This window comes from Xenopus laevis, chromosome 9_10S (assembly GCF_017654675.1).
Source record: "Xenopus laevis strain J_2021 chromosome 9_10S, Xenopus_laevis_v10.1, whole genome shotgun sequence".
NCBI lineage: Eukaryota > Metazoa > Chordata > Amphibia > Anura > Pipidae > Xenopus > Xenopus laevis.
The window spans coordinates 75,413,789-75,440,627 of NC_054388.1; the positions used below are offsets into that span (position 1 = coordinate 75,413,789).

The following is a 26,839-nucleotide window of genomic DNA, read 5'->3' on the forward strand; positions in this document are numbered from 1 at the left end:
TAAACAGATGGCCCAGTGACAGGAAATTATACATTGTTAAAATCCACATCAGAACCATTGAAGAATGTTACCTATGGGCTGATTACCCCATAAATGACACAAGGGAAACTAAATTTCATCTCCCCGGGAGTTAATGACTCATTGCATTTAGTTCTCACCGGGAATCACTTTAAAAGTTATGCATTGATTCCCCTATAATTATATGTGCCTAACAATGATGGCAAATATGGTCGGTTTGTGTATTCTTTACCTATAAAAATAGAATACTAACACCTGCAGCTTTAAGTAATTGCTGTTTTGTTCTATTATTAACATTTTTATGTTTTATAATGCAATTTGTAGGTGGCCCAGTTACTGAAATAGTAATGTGCTTAAACTAGTTATACCTAGGCAGATATGATTGTGATCCATTTGTTTGTCCCAGCATTGAGTCATACAGATACACATGGGTAAACTGCATAGATTAAGTTATTTGACCTTAAGACCAAAGAAAAAAGCCCCTTACCCATGCAGCCAAAAAGAATGGCCAGGGTTGGGTACACATTCTGACTGGGAATCTTACTTTCATAACTCCAGGCCAGAATAATCAATTCTTTTCCTGTAGGGGCCAAATTTTAATCTTTATGATTAATTATTATTATTACTCTCTGTTTATATAACAGAGCTTTACAGAGATTCTGTGTCATACACATCAGTTCCTGGCCCAGCCCAAGCAAAGCTTACAATCTACGGTCCCCATCCCGCGAATTCCCGCGATTCGAAGCCGGCGAATAAATTTGCAAACCGGCGAGAAAATTCGCCGGCATAAAAAACATGGACGCCGGTGCCATTTCGCGATTTTTCGCCGTTTCGCGAATTTCACTGGAAATTCTTGAATTTTTCGGTGAAGCCCCAAATTCGCCCATCATTAGTAGCCAATTAAACCTGTCTGTATGTTTTTGGAGTGTGTACCTGAACAACTTGCTTAAAACAATAATGTATCTTTTTTCTTCTTTTTATCAAAGGTTCAGTTAATCTTTAGTTATTAAAAAGAATAAATCTGGTATACATCTATTAGCGCATTTCTATTGTGATTCCCATTATAAGCATTAATCATTCTGTTGCAGTAATCACCCCCATCAGTACTTCATAACCATACTTCTCAACATTCCTAACTTAAAACTGTTATATTTTAGTCTTGTCCAATCACCTTGTGCAAATTGAGGAAAAAAAAAAAAAAAGGTCACTTCCTAAAACCCGCTGAGAAGTCAGAGGGAAGTGTAATTTAAGTCTGACATTAGTTTTTTCCCTCCAATTGCATTTTTTCCTTAATGGAGATAAAGGCATTTGAGATTTTTCTTAATCACGGGGGGGGGAAGATTACGATTGTGGAAAAAACCTTGATCATGGCTGTTGCCATTTTCTAATTTCATTAAACACATTTCTAGGATATGTTCTATTCATTACTAAACACAGCCAGACGCCTTTAGAGATTAGTTCACCTTTAAGTACTTTTAATTAGGTAAGCAAATACCCAATTTAATTGACAGAGACAGATTCCATGTGGTCCAAGTTGTTGTGTTTTCATTTCCTCTTGCTACACCCAGTCAGAAATCTTTCTTTGAGAAGAACTTTCATGAATTTCTTCAGATTAGTGGCCAGACTGGAATTAGAAAGAATCAAACATACAGTACTCATGTTATATGTAGTGTTACAGTACTTCTTGACTAAAAAACGAAATTCTTTATTTTGCCTTTCAGGTGGGAGGTGCCCTAAATCATGTATGGGACGCTGCTGGGGACCATCAAATCAGCATTGCCAGAGATGTAAGTTGCACAGATACATTCATTTAAAAAAAACAACTATTTGATCAACTCTTGGAACATGTACTTGCATGGAAAAAAAATGTTTGCACTCCACAAATCATGCACAAGTTGGGGGAGTACAAACCTATAGCTATAGTGTGTAAATTGAAAATTTAGGAAGGTAATTGTCTGACACAACATTTTGTTGCATTTAAGATAGGGTTCTTGGGGGGAAATGCTGCATGAAAAAACTGTGAATTGTGATGGTTTGTTTGTATCATGTTTTAGGCTCAGTCCAGCAAGATTTTGGCAATTACAGTTTATTATGGACACCTATTAGAGCTTTCATAGGTATAGTTTATAAAGAGACTAAAGCAGTCTGAATCAACCCATTGTAGTCTGGATTTATCCTTGCAAGCAAAATCTTTAATTAAAATCGGTGTATTGTGTTAATAACAGAGTAAGGTCTGGTCACAACGTAGGATGGAGAGCATTACCATGGCATTTGATTCGATTCCCCTTAGTCCTACAATGCAGAATAGGATTTTGTTGTACAGTGATGGGCTGCGTTTTCTGAACATGCAGTGGGCATCTCAAGGCTGATTGTTATGCAGCATCAGTTGTACAGTGAGTTTCTGCCAGTTCTGTATTGTGCAGAAGGCCCATTAACACTAGAGAGCCAAAACTGGCCAAGTATCCTAGCTGCATGTTTGCTCTTTATGTTTTGCTGTCTAGTTAAGTTTTTTTTTCAGTGAGATCCTCAATAGAACCACTTTTTGTATCTGAACATTAGTTGCACATTAAAAGATCTACTGTATCTCTATTATTCATTCATGTTCCCATATTAATATTATATAAACACATGGCTCAACCATACTTTACTACAAATCCCAGCATATTTTAACATATTATCAAAAGCCAAAGCATGCTGGGAGCTGTTCATCAACAGCAGGGTTGTATCCTTAAACAAATATTGATGGATACAAGATTCCCCATTTCTCCAGGGTCACAACCATTAAAATGCAAAAGAATCCTGTAGCAAGAATTCCACCTGATATGTATGAATCAGGCTTCATGTTCTTTGTTCATACAATGGAAGGATCAACCATAGTTTCTCTATGAGAGAACTGCAACACATCCTCCCTCCTGGTTACAGCATTATATTATACAGTCAATACTCTCTGTAAGGAAGATAAAAACAAGGTACCTGATATAATGCTGGTAAGTAGGATTCTTAATGGAAAATCTTCTTGAATATCATGTTTTTGTCAATAGTATCCTTACTGGTGAATTTCCTTGAGTTTGTAAATATGTTTTTGGTCATATTCTAGGGGGCTCAGTGGGACGGTCAGTATAGAGGGTGTATATATCTGCTTTGATAATCAGATTAAAGTCCTTCTCCAGCCCTGCACAGCTGCATGCTACAATATGTTCTCATAGCCACATCCATGGCTATGAGAAAAAGCCAGCTATTGTACTACAGGTATGGGACCTGTTATCCAGAATGCTCGGGACCTGGGGTTTTCCGGATAATGGATCTTTTCGTAATTTGGGTCTTCATGCCTTAAGTCTAGAAATTCATTTAAACATTACATAAACCCAATAGGCTGGTTTTGCTTCCAATAAGGATTTATTATATCTTAGTTGGGATCAAGTACAAGCTACTGTTTTATTATTACAGATAAGAAGGAAATCATTTTTAAAAATTTGAATTATTTTGATAAAATGGAGTCTATGGGAGACAGCCATTCTGTAATTTGGAGCTTTCTGGATATCGGGTTTCCGGATATGGGATCCTATACCTGTATATGAACAGTGGATGAGCCCCACTGCTGTCTCTGTAATATGAATGTTGATGTGAGTCGGCATCAGTTATCATGATGGAAATGCTTAATTTTTGTTGGTGACTATGGGCTAGTGTTGCAGACAATTTGAAATAATAGACGAAGTAAACAAAACATCAATCTGGTAAGAAATCAATCTACTGTGTGAATAAGTTTGTTATAGCGGAGACTGCTTCCCCCTTTAAGCGTGGGGTTCGGGGCGGCATGTACCCGAACCAACAGATGTAATAGGTGAGAAGTATTTCAGGAAATTTTACACTTTAAGATAGATTTGCTTACCGGTACCAGTTATTAGAACTAAAAATGTGACAAAACACTCCCCGGCTTTTGTATTTGATAAAAACTAGATACAATTTAGGAATAGAATTTGTATTCAATAAATACGATCGTTTGTAAGTTTGAGCAATGATCTAGTTAAAGGAGATGTCAATCCAAAAAATTATTTTTGCCCAATAAAAGAAAACCTAATTCTAAGAGACTTTGCAATATACATTAATTACTAGTTTCTTATGTTTTTAAGTTATTTGTAAATGTATTGCTATTGAAAATTATTTAAACAAATGTTGTGCATTAGAACAAATAATAAAGGGATATTTTGTAGAGCACTGCTGTTTTTTCATGGGAATGTTCAGTAAAGGTAGCCAGCAACTTGGTTTAATGCAAGATACAACAATACAGTATGTGTGAAGAGTCGATACTAAAGCAATAATCAAAGAAAGTGAGACAGGCACTGGACCCCTATGCTTCATTCATGTCTTGCTATTTACATCATACAATTATTAAAGTCTAAACCTGGTCATGCAAAGTCAGAATTTCTTCATTTTAAATGTGAGCTTGGTAGCAGCTAGAACATGCATCCTCTCAAACCCTTTAGAACATTGGGTCTGCTTTGTTCTGTTGGGTTGGACCCCCAAAGGGAATAGCCGAGAGCAATTGTTGTAAAAGGCAGCTAGAGCACAATTTAGGGAGAATGGTTGTTTATCTAGTGAATTAACTTTGACCTGTTAATAGACTCATGTGACCTAACATGTATGGTTGGTTTGTGTTCACTGTAAATCGTAGGATCCCAGGGGGCAGCAATGACAATTTTCTATTAAGAAATACCCAATGGTACATACTATTTAAAAATGTATATTATTATGAAAATGGTTTATTAAGATGAAGCAGGGTTTTACATATGAGCTGTCTTATGCAATATATTTTTATAGAGACCTACAGTACATTGTTGTGGGGTATAGTTTTCCTTTAAAGTTAGTGGCATAAGAATAGAGGAAGCAGATCCCATTTCCTCTTTACCTGTCCTCTCCTGACAGGGAGCTAGTGGTAAGCAAGGCACTCACTCACTAGCAAGCGAGCAGGGAGGGCCCACGGGTAGTGGTTTTGGTGAGCGGCGGGCCCCTCTGAAGATTTTCTTGTGGGGTAGCCTGGGGCTTAGTTGTTATACCACTGTTTAAAGTGCTGGCTCCAGCAGAAATTTCCATAATATGCTGCTCAGCTCAAATTGCTATTGGACACCTGTTTTAGTAAATGAGCCCTATCAGTATAATAAATTAATGCATGTTTGAGCCAGAATTTGGCAGTCAGAATTAATTTGAAATGTATCTGAGGACTTGTGGATTGTGTAGCCTGCTACTGTGTCAAGCAAAATGCTTATATTTGCACTACAACCAGTGCTTCCTGCTCATATCTGCCTTCCTTTCCTCCTAGTGACGAAGACTGTGTGCGCGGAACAATGTGATGGCCGATGCTATGGTTCTTTTGTTAGTGATTGCTGTCACCGAGAATGTGCTGGAGGCTGTACAGGACCAAAAGACACTGACTGCTTTGTACGTTGCTTACAATTTGTATTTCCACCCACCGCAGCCTGCTCCTCATGTTGATTTAATATGCAGGCTCTTGCCGAATGTCCCCACTCATCTATTTTCCTCTCAATGTATCTCTTCGTTTAGCTCTTTCATATATTTTCTCCCATTCCTGCTCATATTACACATCAGCCTGCATTAGCCTTGGCAGATTTTATGAGTTTTACAAATATGAATTTGAACATATTTATGTGCTAATGCATTTGATTTCTGGCTTTGGGGAGAACACTTTACAGATTAAAAAATTGCCATTTAGCATTCTCTCCTCAAAATCCTGCCACCTGCTTCATAAAACATTCTACTTATAGTCATGTATTGGCTAAAGTCTCAGAAAAGAGTTTAGGCACCACTAGGGGTGCTGTTTGTAGGCATAGGGCCAAGCAAAATGGTTGTTTTATCTTTGTTGGTTTAGTTAGTTGTTTTGTAAGTGCATTTACCCAAGGTTGGTTTAGTTAGTTGTTTTGTAAGTGCATTTACCCAAGGTATCCAGTCCTAGAGGGCCTGAAATTAGTTTACTATAGGTACATACAATGTCTAGATAAATACATGGGAAAATAGGTTTTAGATTATTGCAATTGGTAAACAATGTCTATCCAAAGGTAACAGGCAATTACATTTTAAAAGGCTATGTTTCTCTTGTTTATTGTCGGTTTAAAGCAAATGTAAAGCCTCAGAATAAATTAATTTAACATTTCTCAGAGTGCTTCTTTTAGTTTCTAGTTTTAGATATTAGCTCCATCTGCTGTTCAATTCTGCCAACCGACCTGACAGCAAGGAGACATTTTCAGAAGGAGAAGAGGAAAATCTTCTGAATTTGCTCTGTTCAGACATTGCTGGCTTTTTCTTCCTGAAATATTCTCCTGACTGCCAGGCTGGACAGGAGAACTGAGCAGCAAATGTTGATTATTTTGAAAGTTCTCCTAATATCCTGAAAACTAGAAAACAAAAATATTTGTTCCCCCAATTTTTCAAATTAGGCACCCCATAATATTAAAGATCAAATCTCCAAAAAGGAATCATTCGTACTGTCATTATGTCAGTCATCTCACATGTCACATATCTAACATGTTGGGATATTGTGCAATGTTTATGTGTTGATATTACACTGTAATTAAACTTTACAAGGATGAGTAAAGTACTATTTGGTGTACAGAACTAGAAAAAAATATGAAATTCTTTTGTCAATGATCATATAAAAGAAGAAGTGAAGTGTAAGCAGAACAGCCACATTTCTCATGGGAGATGAGAAAGGTATATATGGAAGATATCTTCCATCTTTTATATATCCCTTATAAAATATGGAAATATCTTCATATATAATTGCATAATCCATAGTTTTCTGGCCTTAACAGATGATTTGGCTAGTCCTCAAATAAAACATGGTTACACTGTGTGCCTTTCTCTCAGCTGGGCCTTAACAGTATTGTGTCAAACTACACCCCTCACATCGCACTCAGAATATTAGGATGTCAGAGGTTCTTGAACAAATAACTGATGTATATTTAGGTTACAATGATGTGTACTCCATTAATGCACTGTATCAGATGAGGTAGATGCGTTGCAGTCATTTCATTCATCAATATGCTGCTACCACTATGGAGACTGAATTGGTAGACTTAAGTTCACCTATTTGAATACCAGCTGGTGGTCTGGATCCCCCCCGTCTCTCATCAAAGAGCAAGAGCCATGTGTTTCCACTTACTACATTAAACTTTAAAATTTGAAATTTAATTTGAAATTTTTAAACTTTGAAATAATAAAACCCTCCTGGGCTTATAGTGAAAGCTACCTCACCCATGGGCATAGGTTACATGGACTGGGACTTCCTTAGCTAACACGGGATTTCCAGTGTAATAGGTGAATTCCATTATCCATAGGGTGTTTAACCTTATGGGCTTCTACAATAGAGCACCGACAGCAATGTAGCACCAAGGTTTTTCTGGTGTTCCAGCTAGTACCATAAGGGCCATTTAGACAGAGAGCAGAGTACATTGGAGTCCAAACAGTATGGTTATCTTGCTACTGCAGTTGCTATACCCTGTGCTCCAGAAGTAATTTCTCTGCCCACATCTCGCCATATAAGTGCTTAATGTTCATGATCAGGTTTTGGCCACTGCAAATAGATAAAGGTGCAGTGTTCTAGATACTGCGTTCTTTGTCTCATTTTTACCTTTGGTATGCTAGGAAGTTCAATGGATAGAATGGTGAACAACAAAACCTTTTTTTGAAAGGACATTAACTAATCAAGACATACTTCATTTTTGTGCCTTTACACTCATCCATCGTTGACACATGCTGTATGCAGTGTTAAAAAAACCCATAGATTCTTGAAATTGTTCTAACAGGTCACGTCAAATACATTATTTCTTCAAAGAGAAACTTTCAGTGCCCGTGAGCAAACATTGCTTCTCCTCTACATGCAGACCTTGACAAATGTTTTAAGGAACATTCACTGCAGACTTGGGGAGGGTGGGAGTGTGAGGTCCCCCAGGAGACATGAGACCTAGTTTTTCCTCTTCTACAACTGATAACCTCCCCCTGTGCAGATTCAATAGAAATTAATGTCAGACCCACTTCTTAATTGGTAGCTTCGATCCCCAGCTGGAATTTAAACGGGTAGCGTAGGAGATCAGCAGGCCAGCCCTCCAAAGCACCGATCATTAGTGTGTTCAGTGGAAATACAGGCAGCATCAGCTATTAACTGCTGTCACCAGTGCTGCTCCTCATTCTGCTTCTGTCAACCACTGTCAACAAAATATTTATTTTTGCTGGCTGCTTTTTTTGTAAAGGAAAAAACAGAACTTTTTAGAACATTCTTCCGTAGAGGAACTTTGTCACCTCCCTTCTAATTCCAGTGCAAAAAAACTCTGTGTTCCCTCTGTCAGCTAAGCTCAATGGTGGCTGGACTGCTTCCTGAGTTTGACAGAAACAAAGACCCACAAGGGAAGGTTGTGTAGGTTATAGCTGGAGAAATGATCTTGTATTTTTGAGTCGGAATGGAATATGTTTCTCAGATTCCTGCCTTCCCAAGGCATTATGATGTTTAATACCTGTCCTCTTTTCTCCTTTCTCAGTCCTGTATGAAATTTAACGACAGCGGTTCGTGTGTCACCCAGTGTCCTCAGCCAAATATTTACAATCCGACTGCCTTCCAGCTGGAGCAAAACCCAAAGGCCAAGTATACTTATGGAGCTTTCTGTGTCAACAAGTGCCCACGTGAGTCATGTTTTCTTGCAGTGCAGGTTCCATAATATTCATTCTAACCATTCTGTGGGCAGTTCTTGACAGGGTCCTTTTCCTGCAGTAATTAATCCAGGGTAAGTCCAAGGCAAAGAGTACAATAGCCATCTCTGCACATGATTCTGTGTCACCATTAGAACTTTGAAGTTGCTAGACATACAGTTAACTCAGTCTTGCTTGGCCCACTAGAAATATTTGTCATATTGAGGAATTACAGATAGTAATGAGTGAATCTCGAAAATTGACGCCCACGTCAATTTTGACGCCGGCGTTAAAGTCAATGGGCATCCGAATAGTGTTGACACATATCAATTTAGATGCAATCGACTTTTGAGACTTGCGGCCAAAATTTTTTGACGCCTGCGAAAAATTGTGGGAGTTTCGTTAATTTATTCGCCGGTGGCAAAAGGCGGAAATTCGCTGTGATTTTGCACCAAGCAACTTTATTCGCAACCTTACAGCACAAGTACAGTACAATAAAATAGTTTAATATAAGAGTACAAATGTTCCCTTTTGCCTAAGGACATTGCTTTTTTTCTTAGCAACAGCAAATTCATGTTTCGAATATACTAAGAATAACATTATGTAAATGTATTTACATTATATGCTACACAATACTTCGGTATTTTAGTTATGGCGTTATAAGAACAGGTTTCTTTGTATCCCAGCCTTATTTCTTAACTCTAGGCTGGAAATGTTCTTTATGGAGTGTGGCGAATTTGTTTCAGTTAATAAAGCTACCCATAATGTATTTTGCAGATAACTTTGTTGTGGACGACAGCTCCTGTGTAAGAGCCTGCCCAAGCAACAAGATGGAAGTGGAAGAAAATGGAATCAAGATGTGTAAACCTTGTGCAGGCATCTGTCCAAAAGGTGTGTTCTGCCCTCTTTTAAAAATGGGCCAGAAATAAGATACTAAGCACTAGCAGGAATGTAAATATCTATCGCACAATGTTCTGCATTAAACATATACACACACACTCACAGTAAGGCAAAATGGCAACAGGCAATTCCAAATTCTGACAGACAGCAGGAGGTGCCCAGGTAAATCATAGAGATATTAACAGTGTAAACATTGCTAATATTGTAAAATAAAAAATTAAGAATGATTTCAAATGTAAAAGTGCCAAGTAGAGCATTGTTTTCCAACTTCTGTGGTACAGAGGGCCGCAATTTTTTTGACCTACGTGGTGGAGGACTGATAGAGGACGCCAGTGTTGAACATGCCCACTATTAAATCACACCCACATTATCACAAGCTTTTAAGACCATGTCCACATTAATGGATGTAAAACACCAAAAAAAAAAAATAACAAATGGTTGGTGCTCACTGCAGGTATATCACTCATCACTCATATGTGAAAAATTTAAGTCATACCCTTATTTTTACCATAAACATACGGGGTGGGGCCATGACATGGAGGCAGGTCAGCCATCAGGGGGGGACAGGGGGGAGAGTTGTAGGGGGCCCGAGGTTAATGGGGGCCCCGGCCACGCCACATTTACTTGATTAGCCGGGGCCCCCCTGCTGCTGACTTCGGGAAGGCATGGACGTTTAAGGGGACCTGGCCACCAATTTTCTTATAATGTGGGGGGGGGGCCTGGACACCAATTTTTTTTTCTCATGTGGGGTCCTAGCCACCAATATTTTTTAATGGGGGGCCCTGGCCACAAATGTTTTTTTATGGGGGGCCCTGACCACCAATATCTTTTTATTTTTTATTAACATGTGGGAACCCTAGCCACCAATATTTTATGTTTTTTTACTGTGTGGTGGGGAGGGCGGACCTGTAGGTGGGGCTTGCGGTGGGCGCAGCCCAGGGGGCCCAGGAAATTTTGTCGTATGGGGCCCTGCGATTTCTGATGGCGGTCCTGCATGGAGGGGGTTGGGGCAGTTATGTGGAAGGGACGGACAGTGGCGTTGGGGACGGGGCTATGGCTTGGCAAATGGCCGATCACCGTGTCAAAGGGAATCATGCCTGGTTTTCTTATTTGGAAAACTAGGCAGGCAGTTTTGACCCTCCTCACTGGAGAGTTTTTGTTTTTCCCTTTTCATTAATGCTGCTGACACTGGAGAGCAGGGGATTTTTTTATAGCACAATATTACATTACTTTAATACAGCCATAATGTTTCTGTCCTATAGTTGTAACCCTTAATAATATTTTAACGTACTGGAATTTTACTGGGGTTTTTTAAAACAGCAACAAGTGTAGTTGAGCTTCAGATCCCTATTAAAATAGCTTAAAAGCACTTTGTCTTATTTTAATGTTACTCTGTAAATTGTTTTTGTAATTATGTTGTCTATATGTTGTCTAATAAGAGAAAATCTCAGACTCTGTGTTCGATACATGACATATATGAAAACCACTTTGGTTCATTATATGATTTCATCCCAAGTGGTTAACAATTTGAACGATTTAATTGATCGAACGATTTAAAAAAAAAAAACTTTGACTTCTAAAAACTTAGCCAAATGTTGGCTATAGGTTGTAGGAGGTCCCCATAGGCTTTAAGGGGGCGAAGGGTCGAAGTTGAAGTTTTTTAAAGAGACAGTACTTCGATTTTCAGATGGTCGAATATTAAAAGTTTTTTCAATTCAAATCAAATTTTGGCCTATTCGATGGTCGAACTACCCAATAATTACATCGAAATTCGAAGTTTTTAAATTCGAAAATGTGCCCCTAATTGTATATTCAGCAGATAGATATCTGTATAAGTGGTAAACTACCATGTTAGTGGTACATAAAGTGAGAAGGAAAATAAAGTAAAGTTTGGGAAAAAGCCCCTTCTTCAAGTGTTCATTGGATTATGATGATGTCTGATTTTAGTTGTGTTGATTAATATGTGTCTCATATAAACGTTTTGCAGTGTGTGACGGGATTGGGACTGGGTCCTTACAGTCAGCACAGACGGTGGATTCCAGTAACATAGACAAATTCATAAACTGCACGAAGATCAATGGGAATCTGCATTTCCTGGTCACAGGCATTGATGGGTCAGTGATTTAAGATTATGTATATGATTGTATATGAAACTTTTTAACATATGTATTACAGCTATTTATTGTTGTAGTTAATTATATTGCATTAATTCTTGTTATCAATAAAATTGTTTACTTTAAGACTATGTAACACTATTTTGGGCTATTTTAAAGGGATACTGTGAAAGGAAATTTTTTTTTTTTATTAAAAAAACTCATCAGTTAATAGTGCTGCTCCAGCCGAATTCTGCACTGGAAACCTTTTCTCAAAAGAGAAAACAGATTTTTTTATATTTCATTTTGAAATCTGACATGGGCTTAGACATATTGTCAGTTTCCCAGCTGTCCCAAGTCATGTGACTTGTGCTCTGATAAATTTCAGTCACTCTTTAATGCTGCACTGCAAGTTGGAGTGATATCATCCCCCTCCCTTTCCCCACCAGCAGCCAAACAACAACAATGGGAAGGTAACGATGATAGCAGCTCCTAAACACAAGATAACAGCTGCCTGGAAGATCTAAGAACAGCACTTAATAGAAAAAGCCAGGTCCCACTTCATCACATTCAGTTACATTGAGTAGGAGAAAGAACAGCCTACCAGAAGGCAGTTCCATCCTAAAGTGCTGGCTCTTTCTGAAAGCACATGACCAGGCAAAATGACCTGAGATGACTGCCTACACACCAATATTACAACTAAAAAAAATAAACTTGCTGGTTTAGGAATTTTATATTGTAGAGTAAATTATTTGCAGTGTAAACAGTGTAATTTAGAAATAAAAAATACATCATAAAAATCATGGCAAAAAAGGGTCAATGTCCAGTGTACAGCGATAGAGTATGGGTTACATTTGACTCTAACACAACAGGCTGGGCTTTTGCTAAGTGGAAGTTATGAAGGGAGGGTGTAGATTAACTACAATTCACATAGGATACTGTTCAATAAAGTAAAGAAAGGATGCCAGGAGGTTCTTGCAGAAACAATAGAACACAAATATGCCAGGACAGTTCAAGCAGAGACACCACATGTGGCACCATGTGGAAGTAATAAGATAGTTCAAGGTACACCTCTAGGATGTAATGCCCAGGCATGGTCTGGATCCCATATAGTGAAATAAACAGGGAGAATAAATCTAAAGCCTGATTCGCTATCCTATGGTGGTCCCTGCACTATAGGCAAACTCAGTGCCTAGGGGAGAGCTACTCCCTACTTCAATCCTTGAAGGAGCACAGGCTGCTTATGCTATTTAACCCATCTATCTCACTCTCCTAGAGAGTACTATAAAAGGTATTAAACTGTCTCTAGTTGGCCACATTCACAGGGTCCCTACTCCCCAACTTATCACGAGAGGTACTGGGCAGAACAGCTTTACTGGGCCTTGGTGCACCCAGGCTCCCTGGAACAGATCCAGCTGGGTCAGCAACCAGAAGCCAAAGAGGAAGATCCACCCCTTACCAGGCCAATGATTGAAACGTAAATTAGATAACTAGATACATGGGCATCTGCTCACAACTAGAGAGATAAGGAACTGTAGGGATTTAAAGCCATAGAGACATATTAAACCTATGGGTCCCTACAATTACTTTTTTAATTTCTAGGAGCAATAGGTAGGGATGAACATAGAGATTTGGGGCTAACACTGCTTGTTCCCTTCCGTAAATCCGTAAATGGGCAACCTAGCTGTGGTTAGATTTAAATGCTTCAGACTGCATTTGATTTTATATTATATTTTTATGTTTTAACCCCAGATACATTTTCCATGGCAAAACCCCATATTCTCAAAGTAAACTTTTATCCATGGGTAGTACTGACTCATTCTCATTCTCAATTTTCTTTTAGTCCCAATTCAATTTTCAGTGGTTTCCTCCATGCCCCACTCTTTGCACTGTACAGACGTATTTGGATATCATTGTTATTATTTATATAGATTCAATTGCATATCTGCTTGCTGTTGAAATTATTAAGCTAATAATTATTAAGCTAATAATAAAGCATTCCCCTGGAAGTACTGGCTAAAACATTTTACTTGAGGATTGCGTGTTTCAGAACTGACCCACCTTCTGTGTATGTCTGTTTGATAGTTTCAGAACAACTGGCAGACTAAGGTTAATTTCAGATATGTTATTATAATAGGAAAATTACTTGCTTCCAATTGCTGTCAGGGTACCTCTTGGGAGGAACATTCATTTAGCTGTTACCCCTTTTCATTGTCCCCTGTCACACCTCATCATACTTTATGCTGCGAGTGCTGCACAAGGACGGATTTCATTAACAAGGCTCTGCTGGGAGGTGCTCACTGCTTTTGATCTACAATTAAGTAACAAGGTGTGACAGGCGGAGTTGGTGTGAGGGTACAGACAGATCCCAATGGGAATATGGGGCCCCAGGCAGGGGACTGCAGTTTCCATCGCCAAAGATGACAAAATCCACAATTAGAGCAAATCATAGCCCTGGGACAGAGGGGAAACATGAGATCAAAATTGAGAGTGTTGGTTGCAAAATGCTTTATGACCTTGACTAATGCAGTGTACTTAAACATCCACATTGTTTAGGGTGTTACTAAGAATCTAGACCAAAGCTGCTAATAAGGTATTGACCATTTACATTTACAGTGTGATACTGTCATTTCACTCAACCTCTCAATGAGAAGCTTGTAATTAGTGATGGGGAATACGCCGCAAATTCGCGCCTTGTGAATAAATTCGCCCATCACTACTTGTCATTCGCAACAGGAACAAGAATTGTGCATTGTGTTTTTTTCAAGCTCTCCTCCCTCTGATTGTTGTGTGAATAAGTCACATGAACACCGAGCACTTATTATTTCCATTTCCCATTTAATGCTGGAAGCTTCTTTTGATTGACAGTGACTGGATTTTTGGAGTTTTTTGATTTCAGCATTTAATGAAAAAATGCCAGTTAGCCTGTGTAAATATATAGCTTCACTTTCCTCGGCTAAAGACAACAGGGCATTATTTCTCAGTAAAGCCAATTACCATGGCACTTTGGGCAACGGAGGGTGCTGTCTTCACTTAAATATGAATAGAATGTGTATCTAAACTAATTCTGTTAAAAGGGATCCCCTACTGGCTAAGAGTTGTGCATTGAAAGTCAATCTAAACGAACGGACAAAATAAAGCAGATTTTATAAAATTTTGTCTGTGTCACTCCTTCAGGGCTGGCAATGACCGTTTCATTAATTTATGCTGATGGTAAGAAATGCTTGCCAACATAAAGCGTTTTCTCTGTTATAGAGATAAACACAAATATTTTATCCAATACTTAAAGATAAGAGACAGTCGTAAAAAGCAAAGAACCATAGAAAAAAGCCACCTGAATTTATGGCTTTTCTTAGCAGTGCATTTGCTCATTCATTTTACTTACATTAAATCAAATGTTTGTCAGGGTTGATAACTGGTTGTCCATCTGCCATTTAACTATATTTCTGTGTATAATATATATACTTCTAATTAGGGAATTGTAGAATTGAAGAAACATGGCAGCAACATCATTATTATTAATATTGCCAAGTAAGGTACAAAGTCTGACAATTCTTGGCTTCTTGTCCTTATATGTGACTTTGTATATTTTGCCCAAATGTCCAGCTCTTTGCAATTACCAAGTTGAGCACAAATAGTCAAGATGTAGGTCAGCCCTGTCATGCGTACTGGGTTGTGCATTATTCAGGTGTTCAAACTAGGATATGCCAGGAGGCACAAGGTGATGCCCATTCTAGTTATTAGGATGGGCTCTCTTGTGCTGATAGGTGGTTTGTATCTTGTACTGAATGCATATCAAGGGATCCCCAACCTTTTGAACCTTTGAGCAACATTCAGAAGTAAAGGGGATTGGAGAGCAACACAAGCATGAAAAATGTTGATGTTGATTGTCAACCTACATTGAGGCTCTGTTTGCCAGTGCACCTGGTTTTATACAACCAAAACTTGCCTCCAAGCCTAGAATTCAAAAATAAGCTCCTGCTTTGAGGCCACTGGGAGCAACATCCAACCAGTCGGAGAGGAACATGTTGCTCATGAGCTAGTGGTTGGAGATCACTGGCATAGACCATGGCACAAGTACTCTGTACAAGTGTCATTTGGGTTGTATTTTTGCTTCCCTTAGTTCTTTAATAACAAACCCAGTGCAATAGTAAATGATTCCCTGTAATGTGTAGCTACATACAAAAGATGGCTGAAGCTCGCTCATAAAATGTAACAACCTATTAATGTCACCGCTAGTGATGGGCGCATTTATTTGGCAGGTGTGAATTCACAGTGAATTTCCACGTTTCGCCACTGGCGAATAATTAGTAGACAATTAATAGACGCCCATTGAATTTAATGTGCGAATTTCCAGAGAAGCGAAACAGAAGAAATTCGCTCATCACTAGTTACCACATACTTCTCTTGCTGTGTAATGCTTGTCACAGCATAGCATAAATGAATAACCAGGCCTCTTTATAAAAGAGTATGTTTGGCACAATGCCTCAAACTTCTTTAGCTTCCTAGGTCCTAAAATCTTACAGAGAAATCAGGCAATGCCAGTGATCCCGGGAACAATAACATCAATAGCATGGATAAAGTGCAGCACTGAAAGCATTCTTCACAAGGGAAATAATCCACCAAATTCACAACTGTATGAAAATGTCTCAAGTTCCCATTAGTAAACAAATACAATTAATAATTATTATTTAAGTTGTTCTTACAACCCACAGCACCTCCGGAGAGCCTACTGGCCTTTGTTTTTTCTTGATCCTCCAAATAATGGGAGCCAAGCTATATGTATTCCCAATTCCTTCTTTCTCCTGTTTTTGAGTTGAATGAGGGAATGAAAAACGCAGTTTTTCTCCTTACATTACTGAATGTAATGTAAGGAGAAAATTGCCTCTGCTATAATGCTAATTTACTGTGTAGGTTTTTCCTTCCTATATATTTGCATTTTTGCAGATTGAATTCAATTGGAATTTTTTTTCAAGTTTTCCCCTAGATTTTAATGGAGTTTTCATAAAATAACACAGGAGACAAATTCTCCTCTTTGAACTGAATCTGTGAAATACAGTCTGTGTAATACCCTAGTCAGGTATATTGCCCCTTAGACCTTTAAAGTGAATGCACCATAAATGTTTAGTAGCCAGTGTTTTATTCCAAGGAGAATTCTTTAGTTATGACCAATGGTTCACCATTGTAAATTACAATTACAGAACATTGATATTCCCTTCCAAAATTATATAATAAAAAAAATGTTTTATAATCTGATTGACTCCATAGACTTATAAATATTTGGTAGCACACAGTATGATTCTAAAACCATGAATGAGCGTTCTAAATCACTGACCACTCAACAGTTCAAATTTTCCTAAAATTTAAGGATGCCTTCTCCCTACTGCAGTTTTCAGATCTCTCCACAATGTTCAATAGTATTTAGATCTGAGCTCATTGCTGCACACTTCAGAACAGTTCAGCATTTTGACTTCCGTGAGTGCTTGAAGTGTGGTTAGCAGTAGGTCATTGTTCTGCTGAAAGAACCGGGATCTGTGGCAGAGACCCTGTGTTCTGACACTGGGTTCAATATTATGCTCCAAAATGCCTGGGTAATCTTCTAAATTTCCTGATTCCATGCATAGACACAAGGCACCCATTTTCAGGGGCAGCAAAACAACCCAAAATGTCAAACAAACAAATCCCTGTTTGACTGTAGGAGTTGTCCTTTTCTTTGAAGACTTTATTGTTTTTAACTGTAAACAACAGGATGTCATACTTTACAAAAAGGTTTCACTATTGTCTCCCCTACCAACCTATGCTTATTCATTCGTGTTTTGGCATGCTCCAGTTGAGCTATCTTATTTAATCTGTCAGTAATATAGAGCCCCATAGAGTTAGTGATGGATGATGCAAGTTGAAATTGTTGTATGTTGTGCCTGAAGGTCAGCTTGAATCTGTCCAGCAGTTGACTCATGGTCAGAATTATGCACCAAACCCAGAACTTGGATTTCAGGCAAGATTTGGCTGAATCTTTCACAAAGGATCCAGGGGTCGGCCGAATGCTAAAAATAACACATTTGGTGCATAAAATAAACTGGCAAAAGAAGTCATAGAAAAGGCAAAATTTGCTTATAATGTAGTTTAGAGGATACAGAAGATATAGTTTTACCTAACCCTGTATAATATGAAAATGAAGCAAATGCAATTTGTGAGGTTAGAATGTCTTTTATTGAAGTCTTCATAACCTTTCTGCTAGTTCCTTGAAGCAGTTGATGGCATTTACGATACTCTTGCAGAATAAACCAATTTTCATGCAGTCTTCACATTCTGTAACAATTAGCTGCTAGAGTACAACCTGCAGGTACCTTTTTTTAATTTTGTTTTTAATTTTGTTTCTGAATTCTAATTTACTCATGAATATTCAGTTCTGCCTTTGTATGCGAACAACAAATATGCCCTATGTTAATAACCTTCTCCTTCAGCTTTACCTTTAGAAATATTAGATCTGTTATACGTGCATAGTTGGTGCTTCATGTATGATGTGCCTCATGTTTCTCTACATTCATGTACATGATTTGTGCCTCTTTTGCATCTGTATTCCATATCCTGTCATTCATAATTCTTTTTTTAAAATCAGTAGACAGGCTAGTGTCATTTTGTAACAGTATGGGGCCCATTTACTTAGATCGAGTGAAGGAATAGAGGAAAAATAGTTTGAATTTTCGAATGGTCGAAGATGGCGACTTCGACCATCAAATGGGCTACTTCGACCTTCGACTTTGAATCATACGTTTCGAACTAAAAATCGTTAGACTATTCAACCATTAGTCGAAGAACTGTCTCTTTATAAATTTCTTCGACCCCCTAGTTCGCCACCTAATACCTACCGAGGCCAATATTAGCCTATGGGGAAGGTCCACATAGGCTTCCTAACAATTTCCTGATCGAAGGAATATCCTTCAAACGATGGATTAAAATTCTTCGAATCGTCCGATTCAAAGGATTTAATCGTTCCATCGAACGATTATTCCTTTGATCGTTCAATCGTAGGAATATCGCAAAATCCTTTGACTTCGATATTCGAAGTCGAAGGATTTTACTTCGATGGTCAAATATCGAGGGTTAATTAACCCTCGGTATTTGACCCTAGGTAAATGTGCACCTATGTCTTCTAGGACTGCACCAAATTTATGTAAGACCTGGCAAATGCAGATTATTAAAGGAAACCTTGTTTATACACATTTCACATGTGGGTGCTTTAATCAATGCTTTTAGAAAGTCCATTTGTAAAATTATGATTTAATTTTGGCATTAGAAATGTGGAGCTAAAGTGTTTCACTTTATGGAATCACTCACATCTCCTCCCCAAGATTAGATAGTTTGACTAGCTATAAAAACTTTCAGGATTTATAAACCATTGCCAACTGAGCTGCAGCGTGAAATGGAATGTCATGTCATAGGAATTTCTTAGTGTTTTGTGCAAATGCATATTTTAAAAAAAAAAGTGTTTCAAATGAATAATGTTAATGAATGTCTATGTGCGATAGCCAAGACTTGTAAATAACCTTGAGAATATATATATTTGCTCTCTAGACAGTTCCTCACATCAGAAAAATAAGCAAAGAAACAGAAGCTATAAAGTCCTATCAGGATACTGCATACAGAAATACTTAGAGGGTAAAGGGCAAGAAGATACACAGCCGCAATGGAACATTTGAATAATGGGGACATTTTTCTTTTCTTAAAGTGCTCCAAAGAACTCCAATAAGTGTAGTCATATCAAAGGACACCTTAGATTTTTGAGTATTAACAAACAAAACTATTGTTCCTTGTAAAAAAAAGTATTAGCAAACAAGCTGTGTATAAGAAATGTGCTTCATATTAGCACACGATCACAATCTGCTGAGCTCCACAAGCCAATGATTACCGCACACGCTACTTTTTTTACCCACTTCGTAGGGCTTGTTCCTCTTTAGCTTCCATAATTAACATGCTAAGTAAATAGTGAAGCTGTTTAATTTTTTGATATTTTATTCAAACACTGTCAGTGGGCACTGTATTTTTGTTGTGATTCCAGTGAAAATTTTTACTCAGTAATAACTTACACATTGTTGGTCATGGAGAACAATGGATTACATTTCATACACACCCATTGCCATTAAATTGAAAATAAAGTCCCATTTAAACTAAATTCTCTTTTCCTCTACTGCATTTCCTTGTAACTATTATCTTGGATATTATTATGCACAACTGTTCAATTAATTTTGTACAGATGGCTGACTTCTGTTGTAATCATCACCCTATGGCCCCGTTTGTTAAAAGTGATAATATGGTATCAGCAACTTCCACTATGTTAGAGTGCTATGTATAGTAATTTAATTAATGCTACTCTGCCATGCCCCACTATACTCTTTACTGACAGAACAAGAGAGACTGAAGCCTAATTTTTGTTGCACAAGTTAAAACACTTTTGAAAGGAACAGTAAGGATATCTGAATATCTGAATCTCATGTTTATTCTTATTTTTGAAGTAACAAAATTATTCCTCTCGATCACAGTCTTCCCAACCACCCTCTTTTCTATCGAACTCAGCAGGGAGTGCATTTGGTATACAATTACTTTTCCTAGCTAAAGCACAGGTTGAGCAATAATCATGCAAGTTTGACTGCATTGTAACATCTTCATTCCAGATGGGTGTGAAGTAACAGATGCCATATAACGCTTAAAAGTATGTGTAGTTACCATTTGTTGCCTGATCTAAATATAACTGTAATGCTTGCTAGGTTGTACAGGCAAAGATACATTCTTAAAATGTGATGGAAAAAAGTGATGGATGTGGACTTTTTAACTGCTTGTCAACTTATGTTAGATGGAACACTGGAGTAATTAAATCATGCATTACCTCTTTCCAGGTGGAGCTTAGTAAGGTGTACAGTAATCATTGGCTAGTGGAGTTCTTGGCTGGCTGAACTTGCATAGTTGTGCAGTAACCTTTTCCTTGAAGAATTTATTTGGCTGTGCAGTAATAGTAATCCTACCAATATAAAGAACAGTTGGGTCCCCAGTAATAATGCCAATCTCAAATACAGTTAGGTCACCTAACTGTATTTGAGATTGGCATTATTACTGGGGACCCTAACTTAGGTGTGCTGGACTAAATGGACCCTCTATTCTAGGCATTTATCTAATACATAATGCACTTTCACTTGCTGTAATCTTGTTGTGCTAGACATTAGGGGGGTTATTTATTGAAGTCCGATTTTTTTCCTGGTTGGACTTTTAAAGGGGGAAACTATTTTTTTGCAGAAAAAAAACAAATTTCTGGAGATTTATTAAACCCCGATGGTGTTAAAAGTCCAAAATAAAAATGTGCTCCAACGCAGACCTGCCGAGTTCATGTAGAAGTCAATGGCAGATGTGATATCCTGATTTTCCTTCAATAATCCGTAGATTTCATGTTTTCTGTTGTCAAATCCGGAAAAGTCTGAGGTTTTGGGCAACAAATCTAAAAAAATGTGTATGATTTGGATTTGTATGATTTTATCAAGTTTTTTCCTGGACAATACATTTTCGGAAAAATGTATTCATAAATAGGGGGGGAAGTCTGTGCAGATTTGGTCGTAGTCGTTTTCAGAAAATAGTGAGAACTTTTCGGAATTTGATGAATAACCCCCTAGAGTTAAGTACTGTTTTAGATACCCACACAAGAACAAGGGAACATGGTTGCAGTCTCTAGGCTGGGAGACAGCCTTTCTGCGATTCGGAGCTTTCTGGATAATGGGTTTCCAGATAACAGAACCTATACTGATACTTTGAATTATTCTGCATAACAATTGTGTATTACGATAACTTTGAAAAGGAAAGGAATAATTAAAATATTAATGTAAGCAGGTATGTGATATAAATGACATACTAGAGCAGGACATACCTTTGGCACACTGCCTGTTATAGAAGCAAAGCTGATAAATGATACTGGAAATTGTAGGTCAACAACTGGTAAATTGACAAAGTTTGCCTTGCTATGCTGCTAGCTATATTAAATATAGTTTCCAAATTCGTAGATGAAACAGACAATACATCCTACAAATAGATGCATGACATCTATCAAGGTATATTTTCTTGCCCTCTAGTGTTCTCTCTTACAGTACTGCAACTTTACTGAAATAAATATTACCAGAACTGTGACAGAAGCCAATAAAGCATTGGTCCCTAAAATGAACGATTTGTTCTCGCCCATCAGCTGCACTTAGCAGACAAAGGATGATTGGTGTATTGCAATGTCACCAGGGGCGTAACTATAGAGGAAGCAGACCCTGCGGCTGCAGGGGGCCCAGGAGGTATATGGACCCCATGAGGCCCTAATTCATATACAGTTTCAATAAATAGTAGTAACATTGGTCAACCTCCAGACATTTTAGGGCGTGATATATAATTTTCTGTAAGACCCAGTAATATCTAGTTATACCACTGAATGTCACATACACAGGATGTCCAGCATATATTAATGGTGTGTATGTTTTTCTAACTCCATAGGGATCCCTATCACAACATAGCTGCTCTAGATCCTCAGAAGCTACACATCTTCCACACAGTTCGAGAGATCACAGGTGAGATTGTTTTTGGTTCTGAACCTACAGTAGCTCACTATCATTAATAAAAAGTGATACTTTACTGTACTAACTTTGATACTCTACTGCAGCACTGTCATCTGTTGTATTGGGAGGCCTTCTTTCCATACTTAGTGACCCTATTAATAATTGCATTCTAGAACATGTCCAATGTGCAAAAGAATATTTTTCTTCAAATGCAAGTTGGTCAGAACATTGTAAAGAAGTGATATCACTAAAAGTATAAATTGTCTAACTTTTAGAGGTAAATAGAGTGCTCCTTTTTGGAGCATCTTATCTAGATCCTCCCTGGTCCCTGTGTGTGTTGGATTATGGGCTTGCTCTTAGGGGCCTATTTCAAATTGAAAAAACTTCGAAATTCGAATTCAAAAACACCAACCGAAATTAAGTCGAATTTTTTTTTTTTGGTCGAATAGGTCCGTTTTCGATCGAATAGGTCCGTATTCGAAGTTTTTCCCAAAATAAGCGATTTTGCAAAGTCCACCAATTATAATTTAATTACATGTTTTTCAATTTCAAATCGAATTTGGACTATTCCCTAGTCGAAGTACAGAAAAAATAGCTTGAAATTCAATTTTTTTCATTCGAAAATTCACCTCAAAAAAATCGACAAATCGGCCCCTAAGAGTCCTTCCCTATAATAGGATGTGGTACAATAGGATGTGGTTGGCAAATCACAGCTCTTCCACCACAAAGGGAAGATAATCCATACAGTATGCTCATTTCTCTCTGCATAGCTGTACAGGAATGGGATCCGGAAACCGTATATCTAGAAACTCTAAATTAAAGGATGGACATATGTTTTAAAATTTTCCCTTTTTCTCTGTAATAATAAGTATCTTGTACTTGACGGTAACTGAAAAACCCTTATCCGAGAAACCCCAGGTATCAAGCATTCCAGAAAATACATACCTGCACTAATCAGTTGCTAATGCAATATTTCAGATGCCTCATTGTGGCTATGTCACGTGTGTTCTTAAAAAGTAAAACATTTATATAGAGGAACCTCTTTTCCCACTGATATTTGAAATGGTTGAGTTTGATTCAACATGACCTATATGAAGAAGTCCAGAATCCCTTTTACCTGAGAAAGGGTTGTAGGTTGGGACAAGAGGTACCTTACAAACATAGTAGGTCAAAGTGAGCCTCATAATTACCACTGGTCTTTGTGTATTCACAGGAACCAAATGCTAAACATTAACACAGTGTGAGCAATGAGAGAACCATCACTCTGACTTACAAGTCCCAGATAATATTTCTATAAACACAACCATCCATATTTATCTGAATTTTTGTTTTCAGCTGCTGCTAGCCAATATATATTACATATATAGACCTGTTATACAGTATGCTTGGGGCCTGGGGTTTTCCAGATAATGGATCTTCACACCTTAAGTCTACTAAAAGAAATCATGTAAACATTAAATAAACCTAATAGGCTGTTTTTTTTCCAATAAGGTTTAATTCTTAGTGCAAGGTACTGTTTTATTATTACAGACAGGAAATAAGTTTTGAAAATTTGGATTATTTGATAAATTGGAATCTATGGGAGATGACCTCACTGTAATTTGGAGCTTTTTGGATAACAGGTCTGTTTGAAGGGATACTGTCATGGGAAAAACAAAATTTTCAAAATGCATCAGTTAATAGTGCTGCTCCAGCAGAATTCTGCACTGAAATCCATTTCTCAAAAGAGGAAACAGATTTTTTTATATTCAATTTTGAAATCTGACATGGGGCTAGACATATTGTTAATTTCCCAGCTGCCCCAAGTCATGTGACTTGTGCTCTGGTAAACTTCAATCACTCTTTACTGCTGTACTGCAAGTTGGAGTGATATCACCCCCCTCCCTTTTCCCCCCAGAAGCCAAACAAAAGAAGAATGGGAAGGTAACCAGATAACAGCTCCCTAACACAAGATAACAGCTGTCTGGTAGATCTAAGGACAACACTCAATAGTAAAAACCCATGTCTCAATGAGACACATTCAGTTACATTGAGAAGGAAAAACAGCAGTCTGCCAGAAAGCATTTCTCTCCTAAAGTGCAAGCACAAGTCACATGACCAAGGGCAGCTGGGAAATTGACAAAACGTCTAGCCCCATGTCAGATTTCAAAATTGAATATGAAAAAATCTGTTTGCTCTTTTGAGAAATGGATTGCAGTGCAGAATTCTTCTGGAGTAGCACAATTAACTGATGCGTTTTGAAAAAAAAACACGTTTTCCGATGACAGGATCCCTTTAATGAGCAGACGAATTATGGTAGAGTTCCAGGATCTCTCTGTATTCTTTAGTGCAGCACAAATGGGCCAATAAGGATTATGACTACTGTATTTAAGTGCAGGATAATTCTCAGTGGTTTTTAATATGAATCGTATTTCTAGCTAATGTCATCTCTCTGTTATTATTTTCTTTCTAGGTTTCCTAAACATACAGTCTTGGCCCAAAAATATGACGGACCTCAGTGTCTTTTCCAACCTGGTGAATATAGGTGGCAGAGTGCTCTACAGGTAGGCTCCTCCTCCTGCAGCCAACAGCAGATTTCCAGCTATATGGCACATGAACTGGTTTTCTATAGGATAAATGTCAATGGGAACAACCATTTATGCAGTAATTTCCTGTGCAGTTTTCCAAAGCCGTTAATAGTTAAATACAGCCAGGGACTGAGGTACATTAGGGAAGATAAGGTATTGACAGGAAGCTAATAGCGATAGGCGAATTTGGGGCATTTCGCTTCGCGGAAAAGTTTGCGAATTTCCTGCAAAATTCGCAAAACGGCGCCGGCGTCTCATTATAAAGCGGCGAATTTATTCGCTGCCGGCGAATTGCGGGAATTTGCAGTGCCCATTTGTCTTGCAGAGTATAAAAAACGGAATCTCAAGACTCAAAAGCACTCCTAGGAAACTTGTTTCATATTTTTGTACAGATATGGGATCCATTATCTGCAAACCCGTTATCCCAAAAGTTCCAAATTGCAGAAAGGTCATCTCCCATAGACTCTATTTTAATTGAATAATTACATTTTTATAATATTCTAACACAACCGTACCTTGTACTTGATCCCAAATAAGATAAAATTAATCCTTATTAGTGGGAAAAGAGTCCTATTTGGTTTTATTAATGTTTAAATGATTTTTAGCAGACTTGAGCTGTGGAGAATAGTGATGGCTGAATAAATTCGCCTGTCATGAATTTGCGGCAAATTTCGGCATTTCTTCGCCAGCCAATAAATTTGCGAATCTCCCGCGAAAATTTGTCTGCATCATAAAACTTTGGACGCACTTCCGAAAAGTCGATCGCGTCAAAATTGCGGCGCATCAACACTATTTGGACGCCCATTGACTTTAACGGCAGTGTCAAAATTCATGCAATCGACTTTTGGGATGCGCGTCTATAATCGGACGCTGGCGTCAATTTTGATTTTCACAAATTTTTTGCGACTTTTCTGCGTTTTGTGAATTTTGCGGGGAAATGCGCACATTTTTCTGCGAAACGGGAGAAATTCGCCCATCACTGGTGGAAAAGTTTTTTTGTACGTTTTTGCAGTATTGGAGGAATGTTGTGTACCAGGAGAAAAGCTAATCAGACACTTAAGGAATATGCAAACTCCTAGTAGATAGGTCAGGACCCCAGTGATGCAGTACTAATCACAGGCCACTTTGCTATGTATTTCCAGTTTCACTCCTGTGAAACCATCAGCACTAGTGATGGGCGAATTTGGGGAGTTTCGCTTCGCCGAAAAATTTGCGAATTTCCAGCGAAATTTGTGAAACGCGAAAAATTAGTGAAACCGTGCTGGCGTCTCTTTTTTGATGCCGGTGTCCATTTTTTGACGCCGGCGCCAATCACAGGAATTTGCCACGAATTCGCACCTGGTGAATAAATTCGCCCATCACTAATCAGCACTACAAAGGGTATATCATAATAAATTGAATGAGAATCACCACCCATTTTGCTGTATATTGCTGGCAAGAAAGGCATCATTTTCTTAATTTTCTTCGGTAAAATACAGCATGGTTGTGCTCTTAAACACACCTGTTATTTGTGTTTAATCTTTGTTCACAAAACATACAAGGCCTCATAAGCAAATGCCACAAGTGGACAAGTTTTTGCACTTCACAAGTGTGGTCTACCTTGGGCTTCACTTGATTCTAATGGTGGGAGGAGGGAGGTGTAAAGCTGTTTTGTAACCACCCCTATCTTTTTCATCATTCTGCTGCTTGTGCTCCCATAAATAATCCCTATAGTGCTGTTTGCTACTAACTGAAACTTTACTGAATTTGAAATGAGTCTTAAATTACTATTTTTCAAAATGAATCAGTTAATAGTGCTGCTCCAGCAGAATTCTGCACTGAAATCCATTTCTCAAAAGAGCAAACAGATTTTTTTATATTCAGTTTTGAAATCTGACATGGGGCTAGACATATTGTCAATTTCCCAGCTGCCCCAAGTCATGTGACTTGTGCTCTGATAAACTTCAATCCCTCACTGCTGTACTGCAAGTTGGAGTGATATCACCCCCCT

General features: G+C 38.1%; 1 protein-coding gene across 2 annotated transcripts in view; it reads left to right on the top strand.

The window, feature by feature from the left end:
• The window catches only part of LOC108703039 (receptor tyrosine-protein kinase erbB-4), a 440,770-nt gene that overhangs the window by 310,752 nt on the left and 103,179 nt on the right, over positions 1 to 26,839 (top strand). For both annotated transcript variants that reach the window (XM_018238955.2, XM_041578052.1), the window contains exons 5-11: positions 1,740 to 1,805; positions 5,336 to 5,454; positions 8,565 to 8,706; positions 9,490 to 9,603; positions 11,600 to 11,726; positions 22,221 to 22,294; positions 24,735 to 24,825. In XM_018238955.2, coding sequence (XP_018094444.1) covers positions 1,740 to 1,805; positions 5,336 to 5,454; positions 8,565 to 8,706; positions 9,490 to 9,603; positions 11,600 to 11,726; positions 22,221 to 22,294; positions 24,735 to 24,825 — 733 coding nt within the window. The remainder of the gene's footprint in view (positions 1 to 1,739; positions 1,806 to 5,335; positions 5,455 to 8,564; positions 8,707 to 9,489; positions 9,604 to 11,599; positions 11,727 to 22,220; positions 22,295 to 24,734; positions 24,826 to 26,839) is intronic.